Consider the following 13,546-nt stretch of genomic DNA (forward strand, 5'->3'; position numbering starts at 1 on the left):
TATATATATATATATATATATATATATATATATATATATATATATATATATATATATATATATATATATATATATATATATATATAGTTTTCGTTTCCAAACGTTCTATGGAATTTATTTTTGGTAAATATGGTTTGTTGACGGATTAGTTGTATATAAAAGCTGTAGATGAGATACATTTCATAAATCGTGATATGTATGATGCTTTTTCTCTGCCGATTACTGATGCATCTATTTTATAAATTTTTCTCATTTTTCGAGTTATTTGTATATTTTCAGATTACACCAAGAAATCGAATGATTGCAATAGATTGGATTACTCGTATGCAAATTACTTTCAAGTTATTGCCAGAGACGCAGTTAACAACTGTTAACCTCTTCGACCGTTGTTTGATGGCACGACGTTTTACACTTGAAAAGGTTTCGTGGGGATTAGTTCGTTAAAATCGAAAAATGAAACTGAAGATAGTAGTGGAGATGGAAAAATTTTAGACAAAACTTATGACAATCTAAAATCAAAGAAATGAGATTGTCCCAAGAAATTTGGAGAGAAATATGGATTTGTGTTGTTGAGGACTATTTGAAAATTTTCCAGTTTATTTAATTATCTTTAGTTAGTTTGAGAAATATTAAACTGCGTACTCACTCACCGTTTATTTTTATTATTATCGTTCTTTTTGTTAAGTTTTCAAAGTTTCGATGCATTCAGAAAGAAATTCAACTGATTTCTTTGGGCTGTGCTGTTGTAGCAGCGAAATATGAAGAAATTTATCCACCTGAAATATCTGAATATCTCAATTCTTGTGGTAATACAAAACAAGAAATTTTGCGTGCGGAAATTAAGGTAAATAGTTTTTATATCAGTGATTTTTTCTTTTTCTTAACAGTTAATCTACTTGCGAAAGATTGGCTTTTCAGTTTGCTGCGTTGCTTAGTGATTGGTTAAGATTACATAGTAAATGCGGACGTTTTTTAACAGAACTTTGAACTTTTTAATTCCTTGTCATCCTCTTTAATTCACCTGCCGTGATTAATTGAGCTTGCGTTTTTATGATGATTTTTTGTTTTGGCAAAGTATGAACTATCTTTTGGGGTTGGTACGTTTTGTGGATGATCAAATATTTACCTCTTTGAAATCTTTTGTCGTAATACTTTTTTCATATGTTTGATTTCTTGATAGTTCATATCCATATTCTCTTATTAGTACTATCATTTTTTTGAAACTTATATTAAGAAAGTAGGAGCAGAGCCTATTGTAAGCTGTTTCATTCTTCAGCAACATAAGCCATCGAAATGTTCATTTCAATATATAATCTTATCTTTTTGCGATGGTAGGGATTGCATTGATTTAAAATTTTCTAAATTTATGGGCATCTTTCTATTTCTATCGTGAAGGATTTTCATTACCTTTCTTAGTTTTTGTTTCAGGTGTTACATATCTTGAACTTCGATCTGAGATATCCTCGTGCCATTCAGTTTATTCGTCGTCTTACGGAACATTACGATCTTAGCGTTCATACGTTAGCTAAAGCTATTAGTGAAATAGCGTCGTACGACTATAACACATGCTGTTTGAAACCATCGATCATTGCGGCTGTTTCGGTATTCATTGCAGCGGCGTTAGAAGGAGTCGAATTTCCGGATAAGTTGCATCATTTGGCGAGGTATATAGATTGATTGGTACTACATTGTCACGACAGTTTTTGGGCTGTTTTTTGAGGAGAGCTGGGGAGAATCGTGAAGTTAACTGTATATCAGTTGTGTATCAATTCTTTAATGCGACATTTTCCTCGTTGACTTTTTTTAAATGGAAATCCACTTTTTTTTGCAATGTTCGATTCTTTTGTTGTTAAGTTGCTGATTTAGAAAGGCCATTTCGAGGATCTCTCGAATCCAGTGCTAAATTAAGATTAACGCTAAATTAACGGAAGAGAAAAGGAAAAAGTATTTCATTTCAGAGTATCGAAGGGAGAAACCGAAAGATTATCACCAGTTTTTGCGTCAGCCGTACTAGAATTGATTAGAAATGAAAAAAGTTATAGTGCTATCTACAAGAGAATGTGCATCCAAAGACGAATGGTTTTTAGCAATAAGCACGTTGCCTATTTGGCGTCACTTGTGACCAAAAGTCATTGATTTCAAAATGTCATTGTAATTGTGCTTTTTTGTCATCATTTGATTGAATTTATTATGCTAAAAACAATTGCTCTTATTTTTAACTTTTGAGTAAATTACTTTTATATCATTTTTATTCTAGCCAAAAATTAAAATTGTACTTTTATATACAAAAACTCCTGTCACTTACAATCACTCACGCTTTAATGTACTAGTAAATTATTGCCATCTTGAATTATGTAAGAATTTACAGTTTGTCTGTTCGTGTACTGTTTGTCTTCTCACTCTAGAGTTGTACAATATGTCTTCACAGTTGTCATTCCCGAATTAGCCATTAATTTGCACGAAATTTTCAAATAGGAGATATTGAAATTTCGATGCCATGCTCTCACTTTTTCTTCCGTTACAATACTCAATGCTTTTGCAAAGCCTTTGATTTACAATTGGTTTTTATATTTCAGTAATCTTTTATAACAACATCACCTCTTAATTGTTTAAAATATATTGCTTGTTTGAAAATAATAGTTTATTATGAACGCAAAAATTCATCCCATCCATTTTGACTCTATCGCAAATTACGGATGTTTTGTATTTTCATATTAATCTTCACTATCAATTCTCTACTCTTATTAGCAATTTATCAATTCTCATTAACGATCATGTTCGTGCTTGTTCTTTTTTTGTGATTTCAGTCGATATTTTGCTATTTTTGCAGAAGTTAACGTTCAAGACTGGAACAGTTCTCTGTGTTCGAGAGTTTGCCTAAAAATGTTTAAGCATTGCTCATTAGAATAATTTCCGAAAATGCGTACACCATTGACAGCTCATTTTCTTTGTTGTTTCTTTTTTTTTTGCTTCGCAGAGGATGGTTTTTTTGTTTGAAAATTTAATTACCCAGTCTTCGCTTTAACAAATAATAGCATTCTGATTCTGACTACGATCGGGAAGACTTCACTATTTCTTTTTCCTTTTTTTTCTTTTTTCATTTTCACGTAAATCTGTGACTTAAGGTGGAAGCCGATTTATATTTATCCATAGGTGATAATTAGGGATGCGCATTATTTGTTACTGAATCCTTTATGAATTTTCAAATATAAAAAAAGGCGTAAAAGCTTCCTCTCCTTTTTTTTTTCACTCATAACTTGTATTTTTAAGCACTTTACTTCCACACTGCTTTTTTGATTTTGATGCATGTTTTAAAACTTATTACCGGCTTATTGGTCATTTAAATCACCAAGCGATAAATATTCTGTCGTCACTGTTTGCTTACGATTACGTGTAGACGTTTTTCATGAGGCCGATAATGCCTTTAACTAAAAAAAAAGAAAAAAAAAGTTTAAGCATTGTGTATTGTTTGTTTGCATGTATATTATATTGTGAAGGTTAAATAAAGAAGTGAATTATAGATACGATAGTCGAAAAACATAGGTCAATAGTGTATGCAACATTTCCACTGTAGACATGGAATAAGTTTCAAATTTTAACCTACTTTATGTTATTATCACATCTTTTGAATCGGTATTTGAGGCTCACAAATGTTTGGGTTTACTTTCGAATGGTTTAATTTAGATGTACTAATGTTTGATTTTTGGTTCGCAATCATCTCAGATTATTGCCGTGGATATGTCTTGAGGAATGATCACTTTTCATTAATCATTTCCCTTGCGCTATCATAATGTCATTAGCAGTTTCCAGGTCACTAGCATGTTTTCTTCCAAACATTTTCGGAACTTTTTTGTTATTGTATAGTGATTACTCTTTGTAGAAGTTATGCCAGACCAAGAATTGGGAGTACGTCGATGGCTTGGCAGGATTTTGCGACTTGATTTAACCGACGGACGTATAATTGAAGGGAAATTTGTGTGTACTGATAATGCGCCAAATATAATTCTCAGTGGTTGTAAGGTGATTTACTTAAGAGAATTTCATTTTTCATCCTGAATGGTTAATGTATTTCATGAGTTTTTTGAATGATATGGGGATGGTTTGATGTGCATTTGTTAAAATAAAAGCGGTGTTGGCACTTAGCTGATCGATTGCTTGTGGATCTTAACATTATTTCGGAAGCTGATCGATTGCTTGTGGATCTTAAGATTATTTCGGAATGTCGAGGTGAATTGTGGGACACCTGGAAACCTGATACCTATGGTCATAAATTCCGGACTTCTTATTTATTTTCAGGAACAATGGAAAGACGAGTTGGAATCCCGGGTGGTTGGTCTTGTTATGGCAAATGGAAGGCACATACGATCAATATATTTAGTGCATACAGCAGCGGACAAGGGATAAATTTTTATTTATATCAAGTCATAAAAAGCTCAACGAGTTGTAGAAAATAAAGCGATTTTAGCAAAATTGTTATATAACTATTTCTTAAATTATTACTGGTAACCTTGAAATATTCCAACAGTTTTTTTAAGATGCCTTTTATTTTATGGACCAGTTCACGATTCGGCGGTCCTATCCCAGTTTGAATTTTAAAAAAAGATCGTTTACTTCAATGATAAACGAGATAAACTACTAAAATTACATTTGGAGGCAACTTAATACTATTTTGATGAATATGAAGACATATATATGAAGACTTATTATGTATATGAAGACATATTTATATGAAGACATTTCCTGTTCTCAATTTTTCATAAGTATCACTTGATCAGATAATTGTGCAAACAAAACGGGAACTAGTGTTATGGAATTATGGGACCCAATAATAATTATACAATAATCGAGTCACTTTTTAGCACCTTCAAAACGTGATTTCCGTTTAGTTTCAGTTCCTTTATTAGATACGGTTACTGTTTTCTTCTCAACAGTAGCATTGTATTTCTCCATCGCTTCTTTTTGAAGTACTGCTGAAAAGTTTTACATTATAGGGTTAATTCATTTTTTTTTATTTCTTCTTACGCTACAGCAGTCTGCTTATAAAAAAAAGAAAACTAATTCGATTCATGTAACTTGAGAAAAATATAGAACCTACAAATCTGATCATAGAAGCAATCTTTTGTGAAACCGTGTGGATCAAATACCGATGGTGCAAAATTTGAACCCAGTTCATCCACTTCGAATTTTTCAATCAATTTCTCGTACATTGACGGATTTTTGAAATCGCGCCTTTTTTGTATTAATGCATTCAAATCAGCTCCCTGTGCCTTTTTTTCGAAAAATCCTCGAAACCTTGCCTGTAACACGAGTTATGTTTTTCTGGTTAGAATTCAATCTATGTGTAGATTCCAAAAATAAGTTCTATACCTCAAGTTCCGTGGAGCATTTTGCGGTCGGTGACGGTGGCAATCGTATTTCCATAGGTTCATCATGAATCTGCGGACTGTCATTTCCTTCCGCTGATTTTGGTGTTAAACTACCGAGATTTTGATCGATATGTTGTCTTTCCTACAAAATGCACGGAAAAATGAAAACGGTTAGTCAGATTATGAAGCGCAATGATAGACGGAATCTTAATAAGTTCTTAGAAATCTCCACACATCCGTCTCCATCTGCTTTTTCATCTCCTAGCCAACATATATAGCAGATGATACCTTCGATGCATATATTAGATAAGCAAACTTACAAGTTCTCGCAAACCTTCTTCAACGGCACTATCGACAGCAATTTCATCCGGTGAACGACTATCTTCGTGGCCGGGTGGTGGTTTCGGTTCTCGATTTGTTGATTCCGAGCTTCCCTTCTCCTCTGTTTGTTTACTTGCAACTGCTTTTCGATCAGCTAAACTTATACAATAATATCACAATGAAAAGAAAAAGGTTATGGCAAAGCTTCGATCGAAAGATCGGATTTAAACTGCATACTAACAATTCCTGATTTTTAAAGACATGCCTTTATAAGAAAAATCGAAAAAATAAGAAAGTGGAAGTTATGCTTGCCGTTCAACTACTTGGTTAAAATTTATCGTTCAAACAAGAGGATGAACTGCGTGGTTTTTTAATAAATGAGGTAACATTAAGTTTAATAACTGAATTACGTATAAACGGACGTACAAGCGTATGTCAGCTATGAGCATTAACTAACATTACGTATCATTTCTCAACCAATATTTTTTAACGGAGATTTTGCCAATGCACAGACCTTTGACGAACTGATCCTCTTCATCTTCCTGTTCACCGTACGAAACCAAGGAAGTCTGACTTTGTGTAATGTAAAGTGCACTTTTCGAAGCGAATAATCGATTTTGATTCCGCGATGGAGATATTGATGCACCGAAATCGCTTTGCACTAAATGTTCTGGAGGTGATATCAGTAGTGCTTTCTTAGATGGAGGTGGATGTAATGAACTAACGCTTCCGCTCTTCCTACTTCCGGATTCGACACTCGAGTCGGCGTTCGATGACGAACTTCCATTCGCCGATTCATCTAAACGAAGAGCAATTACTAATCGAATTACGGAGAACATTAAAACCAGTATGCAAATCGATGGTAAAATCACATATAGCTAATTTTTTCCAAGCATTATATTTTAGGATCAACATTTTATAATCGTGTAGGAATATATCCATAATGGAATTTGCTCATCAAAACAAAACATACGTGTATTTACTGACTTTAGCTCCATTTAATCGTTGCAGCCGTTCTAATACTCATGCTTTATACAAGATACTCATGTTTTATGCAAGAAAAAGTTTTATAAAAACTGCTCATCCCTCCACTTTTGTCTTGTAACTCTTACCTGTCCAGTATTCCGAATCTCGCCGTCCTTCTCTCTGCTGAATCTCCTTACTTATTTCATTCGCTGTTTGTCCTAAAATTTTAAAATTATTTAATTTGAAAAAAAAGGGGCCTGAAAGATTAAAACAAAGGAATAATTACTCGGCTAAGCATTACTAGTTTTTTTTTCCCCTTGGAGAACTTGTTTCATAGTGCTTCCAAACTCGACAAATCACCGTTACATTACCACATCCTCTTTTTTCATCTACATTATTTCTTTCATCTACATTCAAGAAATATTTCCCTAACCTTCATAACAATATTACAAAAATCATGATAAAACTTAAGAAAATAGGGAGCCTTTTCTATTAGACATAAATAATATATCCAAAGTTTTCTTGCCTTTTAATACTTCAGAAGTCTTGTTTTATTTAGTGCAAATATTTACAAGTTCCGCTCAGAAAATCTTTCTTGCCATATACGAGTAATAGCAAAACAAAGTGTAACACATGGATACCCTAAACTCGTAAATGTACTAAAGTTAAAGGTAATATATTTTTCATTAAAAACTTTTAAATTGGGAATAAAATGAAAGAGGAAAAAACAACATGTTGAACAATAAATTTGGTGACTTCACAAATACCGCTTTAAACTTAGTAATTGAAGGTACGCGAAAAGCAAAATTCGAAGTCTCCCAATGCTATCACCTTTGTCGCTGTTATTCAGGCTTAGTTCTTCCTCGGGATTTCTTCGAAATGGTGATTCATCATCACTGTAGTATTCTGCTAAATGATTCATTATACCTGCAATAAACATGCCAGATAATTTGATTAGGGATAACGGTTGGATTATCATAACTTCTTACGTGACATTTTTGCAGAAAATCTGTTTACAGCAAAAGTCAAATATATATATATATATATAGTCCGTGATGTATTAAATGATAACTTCATCTCATTATATAAAATGCCATGAAAGTGTTACGACATGAGACAACAATGATTCTGTAAAAGGATGAAAGCTAGCTAAGATTAATTTGAAAAATACAATTATCACCATTACTAACAAAATTTCTACAGTATAACCGTTCAACTCTGGCAAAGTAGGATAAAATAAAAAATGACTGCATCATTAATATCATGGATATCTTCTTTTTTTTTCGCGCTTCCCAAGCTCCATTTTTTTCCTTTCCGAATAGATATTTAAAATGTGCATTGCAATGCACCATAAAAATTAATGCGATACAGAAAAATAACTAACTCAAGCTATCCATTAATTTTAACATTCATCATAAAATATGAATCAACAGCAACACGAGTAGTCTCCATGACCCGTCGAAACATAACCTTTATCTACCTTACTTTACTTTCCCATTAAAATATTTCAACCAGCCAAAATTTTCATCTAAATCAACAGATAAAAATACTAAATTATATCTTAGTACAATATTTTTAATCAAGTTCCTTCTTCATAACTAAGTACAATACTGGATTCATGTAAGAAGTCAAGAAATACTCACGAAATAGATTTGGAGGTAAATCTTCCTATTTTAGGTGTTATTTGTACCATTCCTAATATTACGTCTTCATTAGACTTTATTTGCAATTTTCTGACTTGGTGCTCGACTAAACTATAGTGATTAGAATTTTATTTCTTATCTTCCAAATTTCATTTATAAATTAAGTTCCATTTAATTCATACAAGCAACATCTAAAAGAATTTATACCGCTTTCTACTCTAAAGTAAATACACCTTAGTTCACTACCTGATACTTATTAATATTTCAACATTTCTGCAATCCATCTACTTTTAGTCCTCATTCTCATTGCCTTTATTGTCTCTCCAATAATTCACATTTTCCATTAATTCTCAAGCACTAGTACAATCACATAATGTAAAACCCTCTGTAAATTTCGCAAGCTGTAATAACTCTACATTTTATGTGTAGTTATTATCTGTACAGTTATTATCACTGCATTATCTTTACATTTCATTTATGCATCCGTACTTCATACTCTATACTTCACCACTCTCAATCTTTATCATTTTCATACAATTTCTAATTTTTTTTCATCTTAAAATTTTCTTTACTTGGGAAAGGATATAATCTTCGCTAGTAAGAGTAAATTAAAAAAAAAAAAAGTGGCAATTAGATTCGTATCTTTGTAAGCAAGAATTGGTGCCTATACCGAGGTGCAAACAGGATTGGTACCATTGCTAGGATGGAAACTGAAATTGGTATCACCCCTAAATAAAACCGAAAAAAGAAGATCATGAAGTATAAAAAAGGAAACACTGCGAATCGTTGTTAGAGAGGGTACCGAATGACGAATTTTGACGAGCACTAACATCAAACTTCGGTTCTACGGTGTCTGATAGGAAGGACGTTTGTTTTCATTCGTCAAATTGGTGGGAACAGGCTTAATTCCTTGTCCCAGTTTTGCAGATTATACGCGCTGTTTGATGACATATTTCGGTTAAGAGGATTCTCTTACGGATCAGTTTACAGGAACTGGAATTGGAATTGAATTGTTTGAATTTAGATTTTGTGAAATCCATAGGATAATTCATTGGTACTTCTGATGTTATTGTTGTAAAACAATATAATTTAATACCATAAAAATTAGTTTTCAAGACTGGAACAAGGATTGAATTGTTTGAATTAAAATTTTGTGAAATTCATAGGATAATTCAGTACTTTTGATATTACGGTCATGTTCTATCATTTGCTACTTTCATTTCACATAATTTACAGGTACAATTTTACATATATTTTACAGATAATTTATAGATACACATGATTTACAGAAATAAATGCAAAAATTTCTGCATTTTTATTTTAATGCTTTGTATCGAAGATTTCATTTTACATGGGTATCATTTGAGTTACTCTACGATATTGAGTAATGAACATGATGTAATATTCTAAATGGTACTTATGGTGACGACATTTAAATGTTTATTTCACTTTACTTTCTGTTTTGGTTAACGATGATTGAACCCAATAGATTAGATTAAAATTAGTCTAATTTTGATATTTAATTGTACTGCTGCATTTATTCTTGGTTTTTTTATGTTTAAATTTCCAAAATTTGGCTTAGGTTTATCAACTGGTATGGTATGCTGGTTCCTTTTCTCGTTGAAAAACGGAAAAGTGGTTGAGACATTTCATCGCACATTTTATAAAATTGAGTGCAGCAGGAAGGGCGGGCTAATATCATGATTTTAGAAGGGAGAAAAATTAGATAAGAGCAAACAAAATCACTGAACATACCTGTAAAAGAAATGCGCGAACGGTGAGCACATTCGACGACGCCAAAAATTGTATGCGGAAAAAGTTCCAATCAATAAATTTGAAATTTCACACGACAACTCATATAGATCCTGTTTTTGATCTAACATATTCACGTTGTATAAAAAAATAATTGCTGTTTCTGGTCAGTACAGATTAACAGATTAACATTTCATATTTTCTTTTTCTTTTGCAATTACTTCTACATTTCCTTAAGACTTTAGAAGTACAAATTGGAAAATATTGTAAATAAGGAAGAAAATAAAAGTATCGCCTTTTAAGCCGTATTGATCAAAATAGTCGTTATTTTCATGAAGCATGAATTTTCATACTTTAACATTAACGAGACAAGTACTCTTAAAATCCTGGCTTTTTGTTTTTGTTAATTTTATCGTTGTTTTTTCTTTTTTGCAAAAATTTTATTCTTTAAAATATCTCATGAATAGTATTTTCAGTTGATTTTTGTTCATATTGCAGTTTTGATTGTTGTAATTTTTTATTCATAAATCGTTTGTTTTTTAATCCGATAAAGGTTAATGATATTAGTTTCGGGATTTTTTTTTTTGTTTTTTTTTCTTTGTATTTTATCTTATTCTTCTGGTCTAACATTCCATATTTTGTATTCACTTTCATACTTTATTGAAAAATTATAGCATGAGAATATCTGTTTGTTCGAGTAAAAAAAAAAATCTCTTTTGTCACCCTTTATTTTGTTTCCGGACTTGTGGGTCTTCTTTATGGTGGAATACGAGAGAAGAAACAAAATCTTTTGCTTTATTTCACTTCTTATACATCAAATATGGATTTGAAATTAAAATATATTTCTGAAACATCCATCAGTCATTGCTAATTTTTGGTATCAGTCATTTCAGTTAAATATATTGCATTATTTATTTGTTTTTAGCAACACTTTTTGTATTTATTTTTCTTCAAGATAAATGACTGTAGCATTGTAGTTATGTATGTATATTTTCCCTCCTTTTAAATAATATTTAAATAGTTTCTATTTTTCTTATGTAAATATTCTGGTTCTCCATTTATCAGTGCAATTGTTATCACCATGAATTTATTATGCTTATTAAGGTTATTGGACTTTTCAGTTCCAAAAAAAAAAATAGACAAACAAGCTGAACCAACGAAGCGAAAACCGAGAAGAAAGATATTGGTGAAAAAAAAGAAAGCATTCCAATGTGACAAAAAAAAAAAACTACTATCGAAATTTTTGAAATGCTTTTTACAAACACAAAACTTATACTGATGACAAGCTCATATAGATTGTATGATATGCAAATGATTTGAAGGGTTATATTAGAAATTAAATCCATAGTTTATAATACTCAAAAAAGGACGACAATTTTTTATCTTTACTCCATAAAGAAAAAAAAAAGGCTTACGAATTTCAATATTTCTACGATATTTCGTTGTTATCCAACAAATATATCTTTTTTTCCGCATCTTTTTTTTTTTGATTGCATATTCAGTGAAAATTTATGGCATGAAAAAATGGATTCGTTGAAATAAAACAATAAATAATTTTGATTGAAAAAAAATATTATTGTTTTATTTTCAGCTTGTGACATTTATGATGGATGAATCGAAAGATGATGATGATGATATGATGATGGATATGCTCGAAATTTGCTTTTTCTTTTTTTTTTTTCTTGTAATTATAGCTATTAACTTTCTTCGTTTATAATCATTGGTTTGTCTTTTCTTTTTAGTCAAATAGTTTTAACTGTTTTTATATTCTGTTGTTTTCATTATTATCAATTATTTCAATTAATTTAATGAAAAAAGTTGTTATGTATCATCGTGTGTTTGTTCTTAATTTTATGAATTTGATAATAATTTTCATATGTGCTAATCTAACAATCTATTGATGAAATATTTTCAAGCTTTTTGTATTTTATGTATTTGAATTTAATCATGCGAATGATGGTAACTATTATTATCTACTCATCGGTTGTTTTTTTTTTTTTTTTTGTATATATTTTAAATTAAATTAAGGTTCTAGAAATTAGTTTCAAGTTTTAATTGAATAAGCTATAAAGTCCAATTGAATATGCAATAAAAACAGGTTCCATTCGTAGTTAGAATATTTCATCAATAATTTCTTGTCATATCCGATTCTATTTAATAATTTAAATGAGATATCCAAATAGGAAATCATTCGTCACCCATTCGACGAATACTTCAGCAATGTATTTCATATTTTAGCTTAGAAGAATTATTTTTGAACTTTTTTTCCTTATTTTCTTCAATCTAATCCATTTCATATATTTGCTACTCAATTTACTACTTTAAATTATTCCTTTCAAACAGATCTATTATAAGTCCTTACTTTTCATCAGTCTAAATTTTAACTGATTAAATGTTAATGTTAACGCATGACAGACATACACACACACACCCACACACACACATCCATAAACACACACACACACACACACACATAAATACACAAACACAAACACAAACACAGACACATTCAATGTCTAAACATCGTTACAGTTGTAATAAATTAATCGGCATACATCGCAAATTTTGTCATCCTAAATTGCCTAATATGGAGGTCATTGCTTAAAGTATTCTATGACCTTTTTCCTATTTTCTTTTTTCTTCCTTTTTTTCCGTATTAAATACTTTTAAATATTTGAATAATTATTATGCTTATTATAATGTGGAGAAAAGAAGTTTAACATGTGACGGTACCACAATGATATTGTCATTTGATCATTCAAAGGAAGTGGCAAAAACGAGAAATTGATTTCATACCAATGTTGTAAACATTGGTTATATTATATATATATGCATATATGAAGTGTAAATATTATTTACACAGTATATGGTTATTTTGTCGCCGTAAATGACAGGTTGTATGATATGAATTGAATTGCATACATCAATTTTCAACCCTTACCTGTTCTCATATCACATGTTATTAACACATTGATTAGTTTAATGCTTGACATTTGTTTTGAATTTCCGATTCCTTCTTCACTTTTTTCAATAAACATTTCTTTTTCCTTTCCCTTTTGCAAAACTATTTTGGTAATTTAAGATAATTTTAATAATTGTTTTTGATTTCTTCGATTTGACGGTAGTAATTGTGCTAATATCATTAAAACTCCAAGTTTTCCAAATCCTTTTGTTTGTATTGTTTGGTAAATCAAAGAAACGTAGTGGCAGATAAAGCGGAAATGATTCGATTCTTCATATTTCCTAATTTTATACGGAAGGTATTATTCAGATTACTCAGTATAGCTGAGGTGTTGGTACTAATTAAGATCTTGATTGCTAATTGAAATACTAACCATAATAGGATGATCAATAAGTGATAACAATAATTAATAATAATTAATAATAATTAATAGTAATTAACAATAACAATAATAATAATAATAATAATAATAATAATAATAATAATAATAATAATAATAATAATAATAATAATAATAATAAAATAATAATAATAAT

At 30.6% G+C, this 13,546-nt stretch overlaps 3 protein-coding genes across 3 annotated transcripts in view; 2 read left to right on the plus strand and 1 right to left on the minus strand.

The window, feature by feature from the left end:
* LOAG_17422 (hypothetical protein) overlaps positions 1-2,136 on the plus strand; it is a gene marked incomplete at both ends in the record, with an annotated part of 3,544 nt that extends 1,408 nt beyond the window's left edge. Inside the window, 4 exons of the mRNA XM_020450085.1 lie at positions 280-420; positions 710-844; positions 1,429-1,664; positions 1,959-2,136. Coding sequence (XP_020306291.1) covers positions 280-420; positions 710-844; positions 1,429-1,664; positions 1,959-2,136 — 690 coding nt within the window. The remainder of the gene's footprint in view (positions 1-279; positions 421-709; positions 845-1,428; positions 1,665-1,958) is intronic.
* A 1,749-nt stretch (positions 2,137-3,885) lies between these two features.
* On the plus strand, positions 3,886-4,676 carry LOAG_07985 (small nuclear ribonucleoprotein; the record flags this gene model as incomplete). The annotated part of the gene is made up of 2 exons (XM_003143517.2): positions 3,886-4,020; positions 4,297-4,676. 2 exons carry the CDS (start codon positions 3,886-3,888, stop codon positions 4,402-4,404), a joined length of 243 nt encoding a protein of 80 aa, XP_003143565.1. The 3' UTR covers positions 4,405-4,676.
* On the minus strand, positions 4,538-7,586 carry LOAG_07986 (transcriptional regulator HCNGP). The gene is made up of 7 exons (XM_003143518.2): positions 7,485-7,586; positions 6,800-6,871; positions 6,202-6,486; positions 5,687-5,841; positions 5,368-5,508; positions 5,096-5,297; positions 4,538-4,970 (listed from the first exon to the last, which is right to left on the minus strand). The coding sequence occupies exons 1-7, from the start codon at positions 7,573-7,575 to the stop codon at positions 4,849-4,851; spliced, it is 1,068 nt and encodes a 355-aa protein (XP_003143566.2). The 5' UTR covers positions 7,576-7,586; the 3' UTR covers positions 4,538-4,848.
* Positions 7,587-13,546: the final 5,960 nt, after the last annotated feature.

Source organism: Loa loa (genome assembly GCF_000183805.2).
Source record: "Loa loa unplaced genomic scaffold supercont3.73, whole genome shotgun sequence".
In the NCBI taxonomy this organism is placed as follows: Eukaryota; Metazoa; Nematoda; class Chromadorea; order Rhabditida; family Onchocercidae; genus Loa; species Loa loa.